The sequence below is a fragment of the Aphis gossypii genome, chromosome X, assembly GCF_020184175.1.
Source record: "Aphis gossypii isolate Hap1 chromosome X, ASM2018417v2, whole genome shotgun sequence".
In the NCBI taxonomy this organism is placed as follows: Eukaryota; Metazoa; Arthropoda; class Insecta; order Hemiptera; family Aphididae; genus Aphis; species Aphis gossypii.
The window spans coordinates 27,538,543-27,563,250 of NC_065533.1; the positions used below are offsets into that span (position 1 = coordinate 27,538,543).

General features: G+C 27.3%; 1 protein-coding gene across 3 annotated transcripts; it reads right to left on the minus strand.

The window, feature by feature from the left end:
• Nucleotides 1-21,373, minus strand: LOC126552808 (homeobox protein Hox-A1). 3 transcript variants are annotated; one of them, XM_050207776.1, is made up of 4 exons: nt 21,291-21,373; nt 7,404-7,666; nt 4,728-4,906; nt 1-972 (listed from the first exon to the last, which is right to left on the minus strand). In XM_050207776.1, the coding sequence occupies exons 1-4, from the start codon at nt 21,326-21,328 to the stop codon at nt 781-783; spliced, it is 672 nt and encodes a 223-aa protein (XP_050063733.1). In that variant the 5' UTR covers nt 21,329-21,373; the 3' UTR covers nt 1-780. The 3 variants fall into 3 exon arrangements, with proteins under 3 accessions (XP_050063733.1, XP_050063735.1, XP_050063734.1); XM_050207778.1 differs by lacking the exon at nt 21,291-21,373 and adding an exon at nt 10,538-10,632 and having other exon boundaries at nt 8-972; XM_050207777.1 differs by lacking the exon at nt 21,291-21,373 and adding an exon at nt 10,850-11,064 and having other exon boundaries at nt 11-972.
• Nucleotides 21,374-24,708: the final 3,335 nt, after the last annotated feature.

The following is a 24,708-nucleotide window of genomic DNA, read 5'->3' on the forward strand; positions in this document are numbered from 1 at the left end:
TTAGCTTTTAAAAAATATATACAGTGTCATAAGTTTGAATTTTACATAGGTATCTGTTATTTCTGAGAATTAGTGAAATGTTGCTTCATTTACATATTGATTAGAGATTAATAATTTTGCACTAGTGTAATAATAAGTAATTTATATTTTATATAATAGTAATAAAATATTTTTAAAATATGTTCATCAATCACCATTAATAAAAGGACTAGCGCAATTTAAGTGACAGATAAACCCAGTTTGAAATTTATTTTAATCAATTCAAATAGGTAATAGAACTCAGTAAATATAATCATTAAAATATACTAAGTTTTCAAAATATTAAAATCATTTTAGCTTTTTGAAAAAATTAACAGCTTTACTTTAACACCAAGGTAATATTCATATAATATATTTATTTTTATACACTTCTAAAATATTTACATTACATTTAAACTTTCCAACGCTTTAAATATCGATTACAACAAATAGATACGACGAAAAATTTTGTTTCACTTAGGTTTGTTACACAATCAAAATAGTTTAGTCGTTTTCAAATTTAATAGTTTATAATATTACATAAGCCTGTATGGCACGTAATTCAAACAATAGTAAATACAACGTTATTCGACATGCAAGTTATAAAAAGCTGAGCTATCAAAAAAATCGCGATTATATATAAATCACAATTCATTAATGATACAACTTAATATATAAAATATTTCATGTCAAGTTTCAGGGAACACTTTACATTAAATTAATTATGTTTACTAACATCGTGTATACTTTATAAATTCGATTTCAAGACGGAGAATAATTTCCTTCAACATAAGTGTGTGATGGCACCAATGGTTTGAACGCAGATGTAGACGATATCGGGAGTCGTTGTTGAGAAGAATTATTAGTAGAGTTAGTACTAGATGATCCGGGTAAACTTCCACTATGATGATCTCTGCGTTCTCTGGCTCTACGGTTTTGAAACCATATTTTTATCTGTAAAAAACATTAATATTATATAATATTCCTTAGAAAATCGGTTTCTTCGGAAAAAAAAACCAATACAGCCTTACTGTAGGATCATTGTTTATTTGATCATTTATTATAATTTCTACAACCAGTGTTGGATGTAGTTATATAAAATCCTAAAATACAAAAAACTATCCCAGTTGTCTATTTATATCACGCACCCTATTGACGTACAAGTTGCCAAATTTAATACTGTAGCCTACTCGTCTATACTGCAGATTAGTTCATCTACTATATTTACACCGAAGGCTGTTATCAAACCTTTCAATACAGGGTTAACAGTTATAATATTTTATTTTAATATGCTTTCAGGAAAACATGTCAAATATTATTTGCATAAATATAAAAATAATAAAACAGTATCGATAATTCTAAACGTAAATTGTTTGTACTTATTTTAAGTTCATTAGATAGTGGCATTTAATTCGTGTGTATCGTGTATGTAGGCCATGTAGGGGTAGTGTATTAAAAGCATCTAAGAACGAGTGTTAATTGTATGTTGATAAGAATTAATGTATGGTACAAATGAGTTTAAGATTTAAAGTTTTAATAAAACTTAATTGCGGTAAATTGTTATTAACTTGGATTTTAAAGTTTTAATGTAATCGATTTATATTGATAACAATATTAATAAATAACGAATTACTTAAAATTAAATTATAGTTTTGTTTACTTATGAATAATTAAATTAGGTATAGATGAAATAAAATGGTTATTGATAATACATAATAGGAAATTAAAAATTTAACTCTTAAATTTACTCCTGATGGCATTAGCTAGAATTGTTCAATTAAAATAGTATATTTTTGATACAACACTGGTATTTATTTTAAACCATCTATAGTCTAAATATATACCTATTGAATAAAAATTAACTTAAGTTAATTTTTAGTTTCTATATTATAATACTTAATATTCTTAACTTAACTTAATTTGAAAAACATAACTAAACTATAGCTTTAAAGTTTTTTTAAGATTTTCAAACAATAACTTAACTTGATTAAAAAAATATTATTAGCTCATTCAGCTTTATCAATGGATAATACATTTTGAGATTTTATTTTACTATTATATAATAGTAATATAATAGTAATTTTACTATTACATAATTATTATATTGATGGTACAAAACGTATCACTATACGGCGTTTTGAATAGTCTATATAAGTACATGGGTATTATTCATGATATTTTATAGTATTAGAGCCTGAATTATAAATTATTACAATTTTTCTGGTTATTCTATAAGAAATGAGAATAATAATTTACAATGGTTTTACAACTAAATTATGTTGTTCCTTTTGTGCATATTTTCATATTTTAGATTCTACTAGGGTCGAGGAATACATCTGTTTTATAATGATGTGATTTTTTTGTGGTTGACGCAATTATTAGGGGCAGAAATTCTTTCAATTTTAAACATTTGGTAGAAATAAGAAAATATTAAATGATATACATTAAATTAAAATAATATTTATTTAATTAAAATAGAATTCATTTATCCATTACAGTGACTTATTAAAAAAAAATGATACTTCAATATAATATTGTATTTCATTTAAAATAGTTATTTTTATCGTTATATTTTTTATTTTAATAAACTTTTTCAAAAATTATACTTTAACATTTTTTTTAGTACATCAAAAAAATAATGTTGAATTTGAATAAATATATTTAAATATTTATTTAAGGTGATTAAGATAAAAATATAAAATAATATTTATATATATACACACAATAGATGTAATATAAACTCTAGAGATAAATTAAAATTATATTACAATGAAATAATTGTATTCAAAGTTGTTTTTTTTTTTTAAAAAAAAATTAAGAATTATGGAGCAAAGCAAACATATTGATTTTTAGAAAATATTAGATATTTTTAGTAGGTACTTTTGAGGTATTTGATGATTAGCATGATAATTTTAATAATGATTATCAAAATCAGCATTATGATTTTTAACACGCAGAAAACTAACTTAATTACTAAAATATAGCCTTTTAAAAGCAAATTATCATAATACCTATGTACATCAATAATTTCATAAATTAACATTACTAGAATTATTTTGAGATTATATATTTTAAAAATATTTTGGCTTTCTTTGAGCTATTTATGTAGGTACATTAGAATTTTTTAAACTTTACTGATTATGCATTTTTTACATTTTTTTTCACGAGTAAAAAAGCTTGAAGATTTAATAGTAAGTTCCTCATTAGTTTCTTTATAGTTTTTAAGAATTAAAAAATATCGTTGTACACATTCATACGTTTTATGAAAATTTGATTTTTAATAATTGATAAGTTTGATTTAAATCATAATAATCAGACAGTTAACTATCACAGGTCCAATATTTATGTACTTATAATAAATGATATTAAAAACCAGCAGCAAAACTTTGAATTGAATATTTTATCTCAAAGAGGGATAAATTAAAAACCGAAATCAAACTTAAATTTTGATAAACTCAAAAAAAGGTAGGTACGTAAAATAATAAACTTCTTTTATATTCTATGTATATTTATGTTTCGGAATAAAAAAAAATTAATTACATTAATTTATGACCATGTAATTTTAATATATTTACTATTTAAAACAAAATAACTCATATATCTGTATAATATTGTTATAATTTAAACTGTAACAGGCAAATCTTACCCCCAGGATATTCTTACCGGGGGGGTATGATTTTCCTAGGATAATTTTACCCCCGGTAAGATATTCCTAGGTTATCTATACCCCCGGTAAAAATATCCTAGAATAATCATACCCCCCGAAGGGGGTAAAAATATCCTAGGATAACTGTACCCCCGGTAAGAATATCCTAGGCTTATTATACCGAGGGGGGGTACGATTTTCCTAGTCATATTTTACCCCCGGTAAGAATATCCTAGGACATTTATACCTCACAAGGAGGAACTAATTTAAGTACATAAAATATAGTAAAAAAATATTAACAACGTATAACTTAGTTCAATAAGGTAGATACCCACAATAGTTCTAGTAGTTAGCTAGTTCGATAGTGAGGTACAATTCGAGTGCTTAAAATTAATTAATTGATTTTTGCCAAAATTGTTGGCACATATTTTTCATTGTCGTCTTAAACGTTAAAAAAATATTATTTGCAATGTTTTTTAATTTAATTCCATCATAGGAATATTTTACCGGGGGGTAAAAAAATCCTAGGCAAATCATACCCCCCATCACGGTATAATGTTCCTGGAAAATTCTTACCGGGAGGTAAGATTTCCCTAGGTTGTTCTTACCGGGGGTCAGATTATCCTAGGAAATTCTTACCTCCTTGTGAGGTATAAATGTCCTAGGATATTCTTACCGGGGGTAAAATTATCCTAGGAAAATGTTACCTCAACCCGGTAAAATTATCCGAGGGTAAGATTTGACTGCGACTGTATCTCTATAGTTTTTACTTTTTATAAATTGTCGGTCTTATACTAATAAGTAATAATTTTATTGTTTAACTATCATATTAAATTGTAAATATTTACTTAAGTAAGATTCATTTTCTGTAGAGATTGAATGATTCATTATTGTTTACAAATTTATGAGACAAGTACTTATACCTACTGATAGTATACATCACTTTCTTCTCGGTTGCTAAGTATTATGTTTACGATAGAAAATTTTTTTTTATCGACGATATATTTTTATCACTTTCAGTTTGAAGTACTTAAATAAATAGATTTTTTATAAAGATACTTACTCTACTTTCCGATAGTCGCAATCTGTCAGACAATACATGTACATCGTTAGTTCCTCCTAAATATGCACTCCGCCGGAATTCATGTTCCAATACCGAAACTTGTTGGGTGGTAAATGGTATCCTCGGATTGCGTCCAGGCCTCCGTTTCTGTCTATGTTTCCCATCCTTCCTTTTTATCCCTATAAATTCATATAATACTATAATATATTTAATAGTAAAAAAATAGCAATATTTTAATGTATATATCAATATAATTTATACATAATTATTTTATAATATAGAAATAGTAAATATTACGTACAAAATATATTTTATTATTATTACTGATTTTAAAAATTAAAAATTATATACCATTTATAACTTATAAAATTATAACAGTTAGGTTTACCCATTATTCTATATTTAAATTTCTAATGAAAGATATGTTATTTCTTATTCATACTCTGTGTACAAGCTCGTTTAAAGTGTGGCAGGGAGCACGTCCCCGGGGCCTGGGCCCACATGTGTAAAGGACTCATAGTCTTCTCGTCTTAAAATTACATTGAGTGGTAATTTATACATTTTACCATAATTTTACCATTTCACCTAAAAGAATATTTTAAATACTGAACGAATCGATAAATATTAAATATATTGATTTTACAACGATGTGTGTTTTTTTGTGTGTCTGTGTTCAACATAACTTGTCAAAATAATGCTTCAATTTCAAACTTCCGTGGTGGTTTCCGATAACAAAGTGAATATTCTTGATGCATCATAAACATCAAAAGTAAAAAATTTTCAACAGGTTTAAAAAAAAATCAGGAAAAACAAATAAAAACTGACGAGAAAACGGGAATGTTTACGCAAAACCAGTTTTCGACAAAATTGATTTTTTATATAGTTATAACTCAAAAAATAATCACTGTAAATACTTGAAACTTTCACTAAATATTTATATTAAAGTTATCTATATACGGTTAAATTTTCGAAATATTTCAGCTTTTTTTGACAACTGAAATTTTTGATTTTTCTGAGTTTTTATTTTTGAAGTGTCTTTAAAAATATTTTGGCTGCCTAAAAAAACTTGAAAATTTAATACAACATTTCTTATAAGTTGTTCTTATTGTAGTTAAAAAAAATATCAAAAATATTTAATCACAATTATTTTTAATAAGCGTTGAAAGGTCAAATTTTTACGAAAATTTTCTTTCAAATAGCTATAGAGAAAACTCGAAACATCATTATACATCATTATTTGGCTTACAATAATTATAAAAGAACTTAAATTTTAGGTTATTCGTGTCATTAAAACATTATTCACGTTTTTCACCACCCACTGGAAAATATATCCTAGGCTGAGAAATTATCTCCGTTCAGAATCGTTTTCAGTATACAATGATACTTATCATTTGATTTAAATTTAATACATCCATTATAGTGACCTACTATACAGCAGAGCGTTACTCACTTGACCACTCTTTTTTATTTTTTAGGGTTCAAACACTTTATGTAATAATTGATAATTTTTGTTCAGAATTGGACAAAAGAATAAATACATATAGTGTAGTCGTTGAAAATTTTTTAGGCCTTAACCCAGGCTTGTCTATATATGTTATATTTGATACGGCTACTCTCTTTTAGTAGAACCCTAAGTGTATTGTTTATAGTTGAGCATTAAAAATATATATATTATCTGGATAAGACTTTGAGTTTACAAAGGTTATACACAAAGCATTTTGAGTACTTAATTTATCAAAAAAAGTTTGGAGACAAAATAATGGGTTTTTCCATTAAAAAACTTAATTTTTGTTTACGTCAAATTTATTTCTACCTATATGACTAAATTATAGTTTAAAAATAATTTAAAGCAATAGAAAATATTGACTCCAAAGTATGAGCATGCTTATTTATCATAAAGTATTATGTATTATAGTTTATTTAATTTATAATTAATAAATAGTATACAAATTAGTATTTATTAATAAAAATTAATTAAACTTTTATACATTCGTACGTGTAAATAATATAAATCATTGGCGAAGTGCAAAACGAAGAGCATGCCTTTGGTGGTTAAATACCATGGCTGCTGGTGTAGCGGGTCTTGGAACAAATTTTACGATCAAGATATTATAGGCAGATAAATAGAACAAAAATAGATAAAATGTTTGTCATACATATTACATTATAGTTTTTATTACGTAATATGTTGTTCATGACAAAATAATTTTTTTTTTATTTTTACTAATTATGTTTATATTCTTAAGGATGATGAGAATTCGCCACTGATTTAAAGTTAACCACTAACCAGGGACCACACGAGCAGGTAGTTCTCATTGACTCATAATAATAATTACGCTGTAATCTTTATACTTATATACTTCGGTATCTCATTTACCATTCAAGGATGTCACTTAATATTTATCACATTTTAAGTGATAAGCCAAAAACAACGGTTGATACTCACCCATTGTGAAATTAAATATCTTCTTTTTTAGGGTGTTCTAAATAAAAATTCAACTTTGTTTTATTTTAATATAATTCAGTATTATTTTTCTTAAACAAATATAAGAAGTTGCATACAATATCTAACTACCCAAGTAATATTATATGCCTTGTCCACTGCATTTATTTTTCAGTATTTTTTATATCGTGCATTATGTGTATGCGTATAAAATTATGTAAATTTTTACTCACTGTCGAGTTTTGGAGGCTTGAATCGTGTACAATACAACCAGTCAAAATGCTGTTTATTTTGTTGATCGGTATCGTCTTCAGCATTCGTCTCCCCGGCTTTATTCAATATATAATCCACGCTAAATAAAAACATGGGTTTTCTTCTTTGATCATCATCGTTGTGTGTTTTTAAAACGTCGTCATTTTCTGGACGCTCTGAGGTATTCAAGTTCATTACTGTAGTTTTAGATTCTGGAGTTAATGGTACAATTTGAGGTATTAATCTATAAAATAAATAAATATATTGTATTATAATTTAAATCAAAATCGTATTAATTATAATAATTTTATGCATTATTCAATTAGTATAATATAAACTATCAATTAAAACTTAGTTTTTGAACATATCAATTTTAAGTTTTAACTTTATTACGTTTAATAGTGCATTTAATTTATTAAATAATTTTCAGAAATAATTACACATTATTTCATGTTGATATAATTGCATAGGGTAATCTTAAAATAAATCTACAATAAACTATTTAAAAAAATATCTACTTTATTGAAATTAATCAAATATATAGGTATAGTACTATTATGAGTGCGTATAATGTGTATAACTTTAGATTTAAGTATAACGATAAAGAATACTTGCAATTTTCAAACATAATTATAAACGGGAAATCGATAAACAGAAAAAAATAACCCACAGCTAATTAATCAAAACTGTTTTATATTTTTGTATCATCAAAATTACATTTATTTTTTTCAAATGCATTGGTTTTATGGAAATATTTTTCGCAAATTTTATTTTTTATTTTTGTAACAAGTCTAAGCATTATACTATATTATCTTATATTTCGTATTACCAAAAGAAACCCTGTATATTATACTGTGTGTTACAATATTATAAAATAGTACTTATGCTTAAGCGCTTTAATCATTAGAAAAATCTTAATTGTATAATAGGTACTTAGATATTTTATCAAAATAATATAAAATATATTTACAAATAATTACTAATTAATACCTATGCAAAATTTCACACTAAATAGTATTATTATTAAAGGAATTTGTAAAACCTATAGTTTATGTGTAACTGAGTAACTTTAGGTGACAGTCTTATTAAGAACCTGCTCCAGCTTGTAGTTAAATTATGATCTATAAATCTTATTTTAATTGCATTAAGCAATTATTATTAGCGCCAATGGTATTTTATACATTTTTAGTACATTTTATGACATTATTAAGTTATTATTATAATTAATCATAAGGGACTTTTGATTCAATTTAATTTTATATAGGTAGATAGTAGATGCTGATATAATCTTATTACTATAGAGTATGAATACGTGATTTATAGATTTAAAGATTTAAATGATAAATCCAAATTATAAAAAATTAAATAAAATCTATAGTACCTATTCAGATAACTTTTTTAATTCATTATTTTAAATATATTAGATTTAACAACTGAAGTTTCAAAATCATAAGGGCTCAAGTTATTTAATGAAACTCAAATTTTATTCAGTTCATCATATAAAACTTATTTAAATTTAATTAAACCATTAAAAATATGCGAACTTAGTGAAAACCAAAATTTAAATAATCCTATATAATGGCATAATGCATACATTTTATATTCAGTAAAATGTATGATTGTAATAAATGTTAAATTTACACGCATCATCTACTTGGTCGAAAACAATTTATTAATCCAAGAACATAAATGCGAAGTCGTTCAATAAAAAGTTATGGTTTTGAACAGAATTGATATCACTTCCATAATTTGTACCTATAAAACTACCATCAATGTTACTAATTAGCTACTACCCATAACTATACTAATCCTTATAGATTTTAATTACTTTCAAAAGACAATATTGATAGTGCCGAAAGCGGAAAGATAACTAGTTATTTTACAAACAAATTTACACAAAAATTAATATTAGTGTTATAAATTAAAGAAATATATTATACTATACACTATACATTTTAATGGAATAGCTTAAACTATTGTTTCCCAGTAATACTGTGATCGATTGAGGAATTTCTAATTTTCTTTTTCTAACTATACTGTTCATCAAACAAGTTAATTTTTCTTACAAAGAACCAGCTTTGTTCGAGTAATTTTATTGACATATTGGCTACAAAAATTGTTTATGATAATATTAATAGCATACTAATTTATTATCAGTTATCACACTATTTTTTTTTTTTTTTTTGAAAAGTTTTTTTTAAAATATTAAATTAGATAATTAATATAGTAATATACACGAACTATAAATAATTAATAATATTATAGGTACCTATGTGCAAAGGCATCATCGACATTATCCATATCATAGTTGTTATCATGGTCATAGTTGTACAATATGGTGTATATAATATAAGCCATAAATATTATAACAATAAAATATTATATAACTAACATATAATTTATATTTCTTTTATGTTTTACTATGATAATTTAAAGACACCAATTATTTGTTAGTGAAGTAATTATTTCAAAACATTATTTTTTATTATTTTATTAAATCACATCTTTAATTTTTTTTGTCTTAGAATTTGTTTTATTTTTTATTTTTTTTTAAGGTATCCAATGAATGATTTTGTTTAGTTCAAAATAAAATTAATACTTCAATTATTTAGTTTTTCTTAAAAACATAAATTACTGTTTCATGTAAAATATTAAATCACATAAAATATTTAAAATCAAAAGTATTTCTAATAAATTGTTTATATATTATTTATAATTCAAAAACATCTGGTATAATTAAAAAGAAAAAATATCCAAATTGAATACAACAATAAATGATAAAATAATATAATATTTAGACACGTGTACAATTTGCTTCGCAAAAAAAAGATAAGAATAATATTTAGAAGATGGAGAATATGATTTAAAAGTTATTTGTAGTTAGGTATTTAAATAAAGAAGTCAATCAGTGTTGTCGCTACAAGGCAAAGTAAACGGAATGAGTGCCAAATATAAATATGTTCATCTTAATAGTAGACAACACAATGGTATAACTATTATACCAATTATTTAAGAAAGAGAGTTGAGTCAATGTATGGTTTTAACTGTTTTAAGTTTAAAGTGATCATCTATTATAATTGACAACAAAAATAACGCTAGTTTTCAAAATACGTACTTGATTTAATACGTTGGCCGTGTTAAAGAATTGGCAGAATAATAAGTCAATAACGAAATTGTAATTTTTTAAGTCTTTTTGATGATAGTTAAATTGATAGAGATAAATCGATAGCGGTCAAACGAATATACGTATACAATAAAACTGTAGTAAGACTTATGCGAACGAGTTAAATAATATTTTTTTTAATCTGAAAAGAATCTAAACCACGTATATAGAAAACAATCAAAGTCGAATAAATAAATCATAATAAAAAAAAAAAAAAAAAAATGAAGCTTGGTTAAGATTACGTGTGAAAGCCTGCCGACTTACCCGTGAGTATTAGGTGACACGAAACCGGTGGGCACGAAATTTGGTTGACGCGTGTGTTACCGCGGTGACTGGTAGCTGACTGTATAGCGAGTCCTGTGGAGACTGTTTATCGGAGACGGTCTAGATGGCTACTGACCGCCGTCGCGGTGGTGCAGATAACACACACGAATCGGCCAAAGATAAATGCGTTACCGAAAAAAAAAACGAGTGCACACACACACACACACGCACACGAATAAAATGTATACATTTTTTTTTGGACTGTATCTACTACCACCACTACGGCGGTCGCCGCCTCCACTTTGGTTCTCCGCGCCTGCGAGGGGATCGGTTCTCGTTTCGAAGAAGGGTAGTGGACGAGGCATTGTGCGCGCGTATTATAGTTGGTAGGCAGGTAGGTGCGGTTTATAACCACACGCCGCCGATGATATACAATATAATAATATTATGTACTACCGTATACGCGACCGGGTTAATTAAGCGGAAATTTTCTATTAACTTGTTGCCGCATCCCCGTGTGAGTACACTATACACACGCCGACTATATAACCAGTTTACAGGACGGAATAATAAGAATTATTATTATAAAAATCTCCGCGCCTCCGCGGTCTCCGCAGCCTGCACACCGCCAAGAATTGGCCATCGATATCCGATGCGTTTTTGTTTATTTTTCAATAACCACGCTTCAGTGGCGGTTGGGTATACTTACCACACACGCACATAATATCACAAATGCACAATACACGCGTACAAGACACTCGCTAGGAAGTTATTGGATTTTCGCACGGCCGTTTTCCAATTATCCGAGTGTTTGTTATAACATCACGCCCAGTGTAATAATATTACTATAAAGGTCTGTACGCGAAATAGGTGGCCTACCCCATAAGCACCCGCCTAAGTCATCAACCGGAAACGTGTACTCGCCGCTATATTATGGCGCGGAGACATTATATTATACGATTTAGAAGAGACGTGAATGGTCGATCGCGAAATTATTATGCAGAAACAACGCTGAGGGTCGCCGCAGGGGCAGCAATGAATTATTTACACTGTCATATTATTATTATTCGTCTAATCATGGTATTAAGTTTACCGAAAAACCACACCACCTAGGTACCTACACCGGTTTTTATTCGTGTTGTTTTTTGTTATTATTATATTTTTTTTTCACATTACGATTAGGATAGCTATTAAAATATTCAAGACTTATAGGTTTTTTATACTTTGTTCATAGTCGGCACGAACAAACACACATCTCAATAAGGTAGACAAAGAATAGCCGCCTGTTCATACTGAAGACTTCAACAAGCGTTATGAACGGATCAGCGGTTTTTGAAAGGAACGGCTTACTAATATTTTAATATTTATAACATTATATCGTATGTCACGTCTGAGCTACCAGATTTCTCGTAAAATTCATCGTTATTATTATTATTCGTTTCATTTTACACGACTTTTGATTATTATACCGTTGTGGCGTTGTCAGTAGGCACGAAAAACATACGGAAAATAACGTCTTCAACTCTTATTCCGTTTAGACAGTGAATATGTTTAATATAGCTGGAGATGCAATGAAACGAAAACTATAAATTATTAATCTATTCGTACTATTCGTGTACCAACGTCAAGTTCTTCTTATAACTTTTTGAATGGGCATGAGTCATAGATATAATGAAGCGAACCAAGTAAGTTTAATATTACAATTATTTCATAAATTAATTTTTTTTATAATATTTATAATATTATTGAGTTATTTTCCGAAACTAATGTATTAGTACGTATGTCGTATTATAGTAGTATAATTTTACTGAATCACCCAATGTATGATTAAAAAATATTATCTTATTTATATTCTAAATGTTGGTATAATATATATATTATTTTTATACTATTGTGCTTTAATTTATTAATTTATTTGTTTGTCTTAACTTATTAGTAATAGTAGAAGTGTTTTAAAAAACTAAATATGAATTCCATAAAGTTACAAAATGAATAATTCTCCGGTTTTCATTATATATGATATGCTCAGTAGTCAGTAACTATATCATTATTCATTAAACTATCAAGCAATAGCAATACGTCTATTAGGAAATTTAAGAAAGTAAAGAAGTAATAGGACATTTTTTGTTAGAAATAAAACAAAATTGTAAAATAAGATAATTACATATTTACTAATTATTTATTCTATGTCAGTTACATTCAGTGTATTTTTTAAGGAATTTTCATTATGTAACAAAAAAAAAAATTTCAAAATAAATACTCAATTATATTGTGTGAAAGTATACTCAATACTGTATATATTGTACATTACAACATATGTCATGTCACCCATTCTTTAAAAATACAGTTAACTAGATGACAAAATATTTTCACTGAATGACATTTGTGTACCCGCATAATACTAATTTAAAAAGTGCATTGATATAATAGATTATAATATTATTTGTTTTAAATTGTTTTAAATTTAAAAACGTCACATACCTACAAATAATCAATTTATTAGTACTCAGTTTTTTATTCTTATATTTATAAGGCATTCAAATAGAAGAACTCGTGTTCAATTGAAATGTCCCGTTTTATATTTTGAGCGGAGTAATGAATGGAAAGACGTGACACATTTTTTCAAAGTGGGCGGGACTCAAGTTCTATATACCTATTATTATTGTATTATAAAAAATAATGTTTAAAATATTAAATATATATAATAAGTGTAATAACCAATCACACCAATCAAATTCAAAAACAGCCGTTGTTATAGAAATCATCAAATTAATTTTACAACTATCCTGTCAATAAAAAAAAAAAAATTGTTTAATTTGACATATTATTTTGATACCCTGCGAGGGAGAAAAGGTGGACATTTTTTAGTATACCACGGATGAAAAGGTTTTACAAATGTGTTTTTATATTTATTTGTTTATTTTATGCCAATCATAACGTTGTTGATCAGAAAGTAGAAAATTGTAAGTACTTAAGTACTTTTTAAACTATTAAAAAAAAAGACAGAAGATAACTGCTCTGCTACACAATGGGTGTTGAGTGTATCTCGTCATTAAATAAATCATTATAATGTATGCATTTGAATTCAATGATACATCATTACAGTAATGACAGTACTTGTAATAAACAATTGTGAGCGAAGACAATCTGTTAGTGGTCACTGGTCAGTCTATATAATTATTAAGTAATAAATAATAAGTATATTATTCTATTATATATTTAATATTTATATTGCTATATAGTAATTGATTTTCCTATTAGTAATACGATAGGTTGAATTCATTTTTTCCAAAATCATTGCATTAATTATATTGTTAATAATAATAAATTATTATAATAAGTACATAATACGTCTTATACTATATACTTAGTTTTTGACTTGAAAACAAAAATTTTATCATAACAACAATTAAAAACAAATTTTTATTATTTTTAATAAAATATAAGTAATGGCAGATTTAGTATTTTTTTTTCATCATTAATTTGTGTATTAATTAAATGTAAGATTTTGGTATAAAACATTTTTGCTTTCATTTTTTTTTACTATCTAAAACATTTAAATCTGTGACTATCATGCTCAATAATTACCATTTATTTAAATAATGTGTAACTAAATGCATGCAATTTCTGCGGAAAATTGTTTGCATAATTCATGAAATCAGCAAACAAATGTTGTCGATTTTGTGAAGGTGTTACTCGACAGTCGAGGTGAAATGTTCAGCCAAATTGCCAATTTCACAAATTTAGTAATGGCGTTGATGATTTCATGAATTCGGCGTAACATTTATATTATACATTTTTATTATAATTTACCAATATAATTTAATATAGGTACACAAGAGTAGAAAATAATTTGTAACTCTACATTCTGAGGTGGGTTGCTTATATTAAGGTTGTCAATTATTACTTATTAGTTTATTATTTATTGTTTTTTAATGAATATTAGTGAATATATTGTACTATTCAAAATTATTTTGTGACCACTATATTATGCAGTATAAATTAATGATAGCATTATCAAACATTTTTAAAAATTTACAAATAATTATTTTAGTGTTAGATAATAAAACAAAGATTCTATACCTTGCAAAATTTGATAGAAACGTATAAATAAAATTTAAATATTTTCACAACTAAATATTTATATGATAAAAATGGATTTGAAAAATGTTTGAATTACCAGGTACCTATAATTTTACCAAAAATGAATTTATGCTTAATTTATTTAGGTTGGTACTTATAAATTAAAAAACAATATTTATACAGTTTGCTCTATAAGAAAAATAAAATACAAAACATGTGGGTAAAAACTATTACTTTAATAATTATAATTATTATTAAAGATAGGTACCAACCATCAAATTCAATAAAAAGAAAAAATACATATTACCAAGGTAATATCAAAATTGTATAATGTATATAATCAAAAACTTCAAAATATGAAGAAAAAAACAATTCGAATTGAATAAAAATTAGTTTGAAAAATTATTTTCTTTACAAAATCAGTCATGATAAACTCGCAATTTTATTATCACCATAGCACTCAAACTAATGATTTATAATACATCATTATATATATTAATCTATTTAATTATGTTAAAATAATTATTTTTTGTCATTTCAACTTTTTTATATTACTTTTTATTGTATAATTTACTATTCGCCAAAATTATACTGTATAATCAAAAAACTCAAAAAGTTGGTGGCCATTAAAATCTAAATTAAAGCAGTTCTTTTTTCAATCATTAGGGCGTGCAGCTATATACCCTGCACGCCCCATGGCTCCGCCTATGAATATAATGATAACAAAACTCCTATAATAGGTACTACAATAGATTGGTAAGTATGATGGTATAATAGGCGTATTATAAGTTTTAGACTACAAATATGTCTACACTAAAAAAAAAAAAAAAAAAAAAACAGTGCATTTTAACAACGTTAATACCTTTGCGTCTGGTTTGCGACTTATTTGACAATTGAAAGGTCTCAAATTTCAATAACTTTTAGAATCTGAAATTCTGAATGTATTATTTACATATTTTATATGTTTTTTTTTTTGATTCTTTATCTTATTCTAGTGAGCAGTAAAAATACTTTGATTTTCAAATTTGAAGACTGCTTATAGTGGAAAGTTGGATCTTGTAGATATTTAATAAGGAATCAAAAATAAAAATTCTTTACTTTTCAAAATAAGAAATAATTGGAATTTTTATATAAAATCAGTTTTTGATTTTTTAATAAAATATATTTTGTTTTTAATGTACCTAATTAAAAAATGAAAGTAGCTATCAAGACTGGGATTTTCACCAAATAATTATATTATAATCGCTTAGTCTTAATATAAAATATTCAAAATCGTTTAGTTCTTTTTTTATGCTTTTTACCTACACAATTTAATTTTTTTGACATTTTAGTATTTCATCAATTTACGTATACCTAATGCAATTTTAAGGCTCTTATAATTTGTGAAATTGTGCCTATCCAAATTCAAAATTATCGAAAATATATATTATTTTATTTTTTTTAAGCGTTTTAAAGTTGAAATTTTTACAAAATTCGTCAAAATCACACCAACGTTAATAATATTTTCAATTTTGTAGGTACTTACATTTTAATTTTTACCATCAAGGTATGAAAAATGTAATATGATTGAAGTAAAAATGTTGGGGATATTTAATTTTTAAATGTTTAAATGTATAATAATGATCTTTTTTTATGGTTTTTGTTATAATTAAAAATTTAAAAAAGTACAAGTCTTATGCATTTGAAAGTTTGAAACATTCAGTTTTCACTTAAATTATTATTATTTCCTATATACATTCAATAAATAAAGTTTTAAAATATTATACAATAATACTTGAAATATAAAGTTTTAAGCAATTTGTATAGATTTTAAAACTATTCCTCAATTAAAAATGTATAAAATGTTGTTCTTATTAACTAAGATTTGGCAATTTAGTCTGAGGTTTCTCATAAAATGTTCTTACAGAAATCTACAAATACCATTAACAGAAGTGAACAATTTTTGATGAAATAGGATGTATCATTTAGATATACCTATTTGATCATTTAAATTATTTATTATTTGTTAATATTAATAATTATATTATTAAATTTAACCTATTAATATATTTATATTTCATGTATAACAAAAAAAAATATGTTACTAAATTATGTTTTTTAATATCTAAATGTGAAAAACATCTCCCTTTATCTCGATAAAAAAAACCTGAGCTCAACACTGATAGTATTATGTAATTTTTTTTGGAAAAAACTTTGTTTAACTTCCATATAAATAAAAGCAAAATTAATTGCTATAGTCGTGTTATAAATATATCATATTTAATAAAATGCGATTGAAGTAAAATAATAATAATCAAATCAATAAATTAATGGAAACCCAAAAGTAACTGGTTAAAAATTAAAAATTAAATTAACTTTTAACTGAACTCGAGCTTTTTAACAACTCGCGTTAACGCCCGCTGCGGCACTGCCTTACTCATATGGTTTACGGTGTGTTAGTCATTCTCAAGTACCTAAGGGTATATACATTTTCTCAGATAGGTATACTAGGTCATTGACATACGGACCCTACTGTAATGTGACCTGGTAATTTTCGTGAATTGACTTCATTATAATACGCACATAGTAACGGTACAGATGGGAGGTTCACGAACAGCCTGTAGTATAACTATATACCTACGTCCGTGTAACGTTAGGTTTTCAGTGGGTTATAAGCAAGACGATACTTCGCGTCCGGTTCGGCGTGCAATAATCGGTTGCCTGCAAGTCGTGCGCGGAGGTGGTGAAATATGATGAGGCGGAGGGGGTAAGAGATAATTTCATACGGATAAAATCGCATGCTCGTGCGTCGTCCGCTCTGATCGATATGCGAACTCGCATATAATATTATAATATAATACTGTAACCATCGGCGCTATGGGATACGAATTTCATAATATATTTCATATAAAATGGCCGCCGGAGTAACGTAATCGGGAGCCACGCGTGACGGGCTGCAAAGATAATAATCGTCGAAACTGCCCTCCTCCTAGCTCCCCTGGCCATCGCGGTGGTGTATAATGTGCACGCACGCACACGGGTATTATAACAACCGAAATAATATAATATTATATTATACTATACGTTTTTTTAATAATGAAAACCGATCGCGGATCCGGGAAGAGGGGCCTGTAACGTTGTAGGTACACACCTAAATCGCGTACGCTAGAAAAGAAGGAGAGCTGGACGACCGCAGCGGAGTCTGTTGCGATACGGTTCGGCACGGCCGTCGTGCAGCGGTAATATAGTGGTATCGAGACGATCGTATACCCTCCACCGCGAGGTTGACGTTAACGACCATGTTATAGGCGGAGCATAACCTCATACCAGTCTCGGTGACCGCCGCCGCCGCACAATATCGTGCCCACGGAATAGAGGTAGGTACCCTATACGCGTACGACGACTATGATGATAATAATATATAGATCTGCTGCACTCGCGGGGTAGTTTCCGCGTTCACGACAACAATAGACTCTTGCGATACAGTCGCTTATATAATACACATATAATAACACATAATATTATGTGGTGCACACATGTAATAATTCATTATCGTTATTATTGTTACACGCGAGTATATCGATGGGCCGCGCGCGCGTGTGTGTGTGTGTACACAATATATCATATTATTATAACGTCGTTATTGTTGTTTCGGCGGACCCTTTTATCGTGGGGCGATGTGCGGTAAACCCACATAATATTATACCTAACCGGCAGCATCTCCTTACCTACCGTACTCGCGGGGAATCCAATAAAAACGTTTAGTCAAGCGCACTGAATAAAACAAACACCGCCGCGGAAGCCGCGACGACGATAGGGTCTTTCGCGTCGTCGTTGTTGTTGTTGTTGTAATAATAAATATTACCAAAACAGAAAATCATATAACAACGTCGGTCGAATAATAATAATATCATGTACGATGAAGTCGGAGTCTCGTTCACGGTCCGTCGTTCCCATCCAGAAGTCGCATGATATATACCTGCCAGCAAACGAGCTATTATAATAATATAATATTATACTCACTACTGTTGTTCGGCACGGAATAATATCGGAAACGGTGTGTGGTCTTCGCGGCATCGGCCTTTCTGTTTTCCGCGTATTCCCATATACAAAATCGATTAACGCACATATGTTTTCCCGCGCGCGCTTTGTACGATATGATAATAATAATAATAATAATAATAATATTATAAAAACGTGTATTATAATAATATTATTAGGCGTTCGGCGCCGTTTTCGAAAACGTTTTTTTTCCTTTCTGATTTCCGCCGCCCGACGTTTCAGAGGTACCTCGAGGCGCGTAAAAAATAACGTCGTGCGCCACGTCTGCTGCATCGGTCGTATAGCCGTTTCTACGCGAATCTACTTCTAAACCCGCGAAACCGAGCATTTTATTTAGGTCGCAGTTGTTGTTGTTGTTGTTGTTATAGAGGCGGAGGAGTAAGTGCGTCAGTCTTCACACTTCAGCCGCGGACAAAGTCGTTAACGTCTAATAATATCATTATGATTTACGATCGAATAGTATATTATCCGCATGCGATTGAGTCTAGTTCGTTTCGCCGCGATCGTTTCGTCGCCGTTTGTTTCGCCACCGAACGCGTATTAACAAACCCTCTATACAACCCCAACGCGCCGTGCGTAAAAACGCGCATTTAATCGACTCGTTGGAATTTGGCGCTAACGTATTAATCAGGTATACTTAACTGGATACCCTTTTTTTGTTATTTTTTTAGCAGTGACACCGATGTGAAAAAAGCATTATTACAGTGAAGCCCGCGTTTCCACTCGCTCGCTGCGCTGCGCTCGGACGAAAAAACGAAAATATCCCTCGACTTGCTATGTATCATCAGATCACCTGCACCGACACCACCTCATGTTGGTCACTGGGTAACCGCGGTATAACTTAACTTACCATTTTTATTATTTTTCGGACAAGTACGAAGCAGTCGGTAGCGTAAGGGGTTTCCACTACATACCTGTACGTGTACGTGTACGCGCATAGAAAATTATTTTCTGTGATTTTTTGGTATACATGGTAAGCTTTTGGTATACCAGAAAGTTTATAAGTTCCAACCAATCACAGGAAAGTATTTTTATGCACATACACGTATGTAGTGGAAACCCGCCTTAACGATCGTGGTGAAATGACCGATCCGCAATGCAGTTAAGATTTAGGGTCGCCATAAAAGTTCAAGTACTAACCGGAGCATTTACAAAAATAATTTCAACAACCATTTTTAATTATTTAAAATTTTAAAATTTAGAACACAATGCAATATATACACTTTCTTTTTGGCATTGTTGATTACACTCATAAATTGTAAAACTATAGTCACTGCGGTTAATGGTTATACGTCATACGAAAATACAGAATACACAATAGGTAAACGAGAATACAGAATATTTCCAATACGTTCGAACTAATACAAGAAAATTGACCGACGGCCCGTCGGCGATTATAGATAATAAACCGTAATAAATTATCATTTTCATAGAAGTGGAGTGTCCAATGTGAAATTATATTATTATAGGTTTTAGAATACAAATTTTAAAATATAATTTATAATTTTCGCTACTTATTTTATTTACACTTCACGGTAAATCTTAACCGGGACTTTTGAAGGTCTAATGGGACGACCGGGACTGAAGTCATAAACTGGTGACATGTCCCGGCGTACCGGGACGTATGGCAACCCTAAGTTAGTTTATTGACTTAAGTAGGTCAATAATTCAAATGATACAATTTACCGTCATAAAAAATTATTTAATAATAATGGGGTTTACACTATTTTATTTAACCTATTAATTTACAAGAATGACAATATTAGGTATGTTTTTATTACGATCACGGAAAAAATACTGTATCAGCAGTATTTTTATTTGATATCACTCATAGTAAACTATTGCGTGCGTCGTGCATAATTACATCCATTAGTAACACTGTTCAATAATTAAATACTTTAATTTGTTTACTATAGAGTTACTACATTATAAATTGAATAGTTCATGATTTCGCAATTTATTTTTATCATGCAGTTTTTTACATTGTTGTTTTTTCACCTTTTTATAGGTACCTACCCGTAATAACTAATCTGTAAAATATATTCATTCATCTATTTAAAAGGAACCTAATAATATGTTACAAATATTTTAAAATTATTATAGCGGATTATTTATCCAAACATAATGTGTAATTTGTGATAAAAACCATAAAATATTAGATTTTTTATAATAGTTCAATAAATATCTAGTGAGCTGAAAGTAACTAACAATAAATGCTAATTAAGTTTTAAAAAAGTTAGAATTAAAAAAAATAAATACACCTTGAAAATTTCGAGATGTTTTAGATGTTATTATTTTATAAAATGTTAGTACATACCCAGTTAAATCGATGTAATAGTTTGTATTTGTGTTCATGATTTATATTTCAATTGGAACGTCGTTATATAGTAGACAAGAAATAGGTGTTAATGACTAAAACACATTTTATAAAGTTATATTTTGTCCTTAAATTTTCTGAAATTTAATTGAACAGTTGGTGGTTTTCTATAGTGTTTATCGAAAAGTTGTGTTTACTATATCGGTTGTATTATATTTCTTTCTTTTTGAATTCTTTACTATGTAAAAACGATTCGAATATCGAATAATATAACGAAATAAGTTTGATAAAATTACTTACAGCTAAAATGTATTGAATTTAAAACTACACGTATATTAGCCATTGCATATTTGCATTCACATCTACATGATATTAATTAAATTATAAATAGATACTATAAAATTTGTGTTTCTGAGTTATACCTCGATGAATTTTCGTTAAGTTAATTAAAATTTTAAATAGGTGAATTTCGACGATTTTAATTAAAAATATTCAACAATTATAAATATTTTAAACAGGAAGTAGATTCTGAAGGTTTTTACGAAAAAAGTTAGATGAAATCATAAAATAATAACATATTGTTTAGAAAATAAAGTAAAATTCAGTCAGAATTCTTGGCTTGAAAAGTCCAGCTGTATAAATGCGGATTAGATTTTAAAGTTTTATTCAATATACATATTTTTATTTATAATATAATTTGTATTTTAATAATTATATTAAATAAAGTATAATATTGTTGTACCAGAACTATCATGAAGGTGTATATTTTTTCCTGGCATATACGTATTGTAGCGATATTAAAATTATTATCAGTGTGGGGTAAATCAATTCGATTCAGGTTATTTAAGAAGAACATCAAAACTCAAAAGTCTAAATCTTTTCTTTACAACAGTCTACTTATTTATTATTTTAAACAAGATTATAAGAATAGTATTTTCAACACTGCTGACACATATAGGTACGAGTCAGCAATGTTTAGGTATTTTTATATTACTAAAATTCAATCTTTTTATTTTAATAAACTCTAAATGTCTAAAGCTCTAAAACATACATAGTCCACAGGAAAGTCACTCTAAATTAAAATTGTTGTTAGACGTTTAGGAATTAGGATATTTGTTGTTTCTAACGGTCTTCACATAAAAACATATAATATATTAATATATTATATAATATGTATACAGAGTAAATAATAGTAGTTACTAGTAATATAACATATGTCAAATTTCCACTGATATTTCAACATGTACAAATTTAGAACTATCATAATTTACACATTGTGTTAGTATAAATAGTAAAATAAGTTTAACATATATATTATATGTTAAATTTGCTTTGCCACTAGTTATGATGATTTATTTCAACATGATTTAAGCGGTGTTACGTTGTAAATACCGAAATTATCGGCGGCAACGTTAAAGATCGTCGTTTTTCGATTTTGTTACTTTTTTCATACGCATAATATAGCTCATATAGGGGTGTATCAATGATATTAAATTTGAATCAAAACTCAATAACCGCTTACTGTTTGAAATGATGGAATATGTAAATTGTATTGAACTATTGTATCTACTACATTTATCATAATAATATATTATTTTAATTCACAACTTAACATTTGGCTTTTTAATTAATTATTTACAATATTAATACGTCAAAATTTAATGACGTGCAATGTAATAAAAATATTTTCGAACTTTTCGATTAGAAAAAAAAACTAAGCAACATCATTATCATTATTGTGTACCAATAGTACTTCTGTGTTGACACAACTGTCACTAAATGTAGGTACTTGTGAATCGTGGATTAGGGTTTGTCTATTGACACTGAATACGTGGTTTTTCAACTATACTGTTGCAGAAAAAATATACTTACAATATTATTGTCAGTATAATAGTATAATATTAGTACATGTGAATACCTATCAGCATAATCACATTCTATCATTATCAATAAATTATAATGATTATAATATAATCTAACCTACATTATGCACTTAAAGTAATATACCTAATTGAGCATTCGTTTACTTTGTAATGATAACTAATTTTAATTATTTGGCAAACAATCAACATACTTTATTTTTTAATAAGTTGTAATTTTCAATTTATTTATCATTATATTGGTCTATCGTCTGTGTATATAGATATTACACATAGGTATCTATAAAATCTATATAGGTTTGGTAGATATTATTTATCATTTATCACAAGGTAGGAAAATCTAACATAATTATACAAGCATTAGTTACTTAAAACATCGATAAATATGTACATGATTTTACACAATAATACAATACAAGTAGATAGGCATTTTTCCCTTTTAACACTTTTCTTGGACACGAATAAACCTTATTTTAGCCTAAAAATGTTGCAATTAAAAGAGTACTCTTGATTAACTAAAAAAGTGGTAAAAGTATTAGTAATATAATAATATAATGTAGGTAATAATATACAATTATATAATTATATAATTGGGTATATGTATAATAATATACTCCATAATCTGATCTAGGTTCTAAGAACTTAGAATTCTAATCTTTCATTTGAATAAAAAAAAATAAATATTTTTTTATCATTATCACACCTGAATTTAAATAATTGGTGTTTGGTGATTCATAATTTAAACGATTATTATTGGTTAAAATTATAACATTTCATTATTACCTTAATATATAATGATTACTGATTATATATTATTATTAGTTATCATTACCTATATGAAATTACATCGAAAATATTATGTTTTATATTTCTGTTTAATCATTAGCCCAGTAAAAAACACCGATATTGATTTATTAGCATTTGAAAGTTTAGTTCGATTTTATAAAAGAAGAATGAACATTTTTAAAATTAATATTAATATATATATATATTGTAATTCGTAATCGACTTAAATGTCGTTGTCCCTTTCATCTTATTATAAAATGGTACATTTACAATTTTAACGTGATATTAATAAAAATAATTGAAAAACATATTTATTAAAAGATATCGTATATTATTAGAGTTGTTTACAATCTATTGTTGTATCTGTAACTGTTATTTATCTACATCCAGATGCGTATAAGTTGGTAAATGAAAATATCTTTACAGTTTGTACTTTGTATTGAGTATTGTGCTTCAGTGTTTGGCATATTCGATTTATATGATAGGATACTATGTACATACGCTAACACCGTAAAACCACTAAATTTCTATATTTTTCTGATGTAATTTTTTTTTTTTTATTGATTAATATAAAATAATAATTGTTTTTAATGATTAATTAAAAATATTTGTGGTATTTGATCAAATAATTTGAATATTAAATTCAAATATTCTATTAATTAACTTAATAATTAATATGAACAGTAATTAATTATTGTACTTATACGATATTACGAGTAATTTCCGAGAATTCCTGCTAATTTATATTCTCG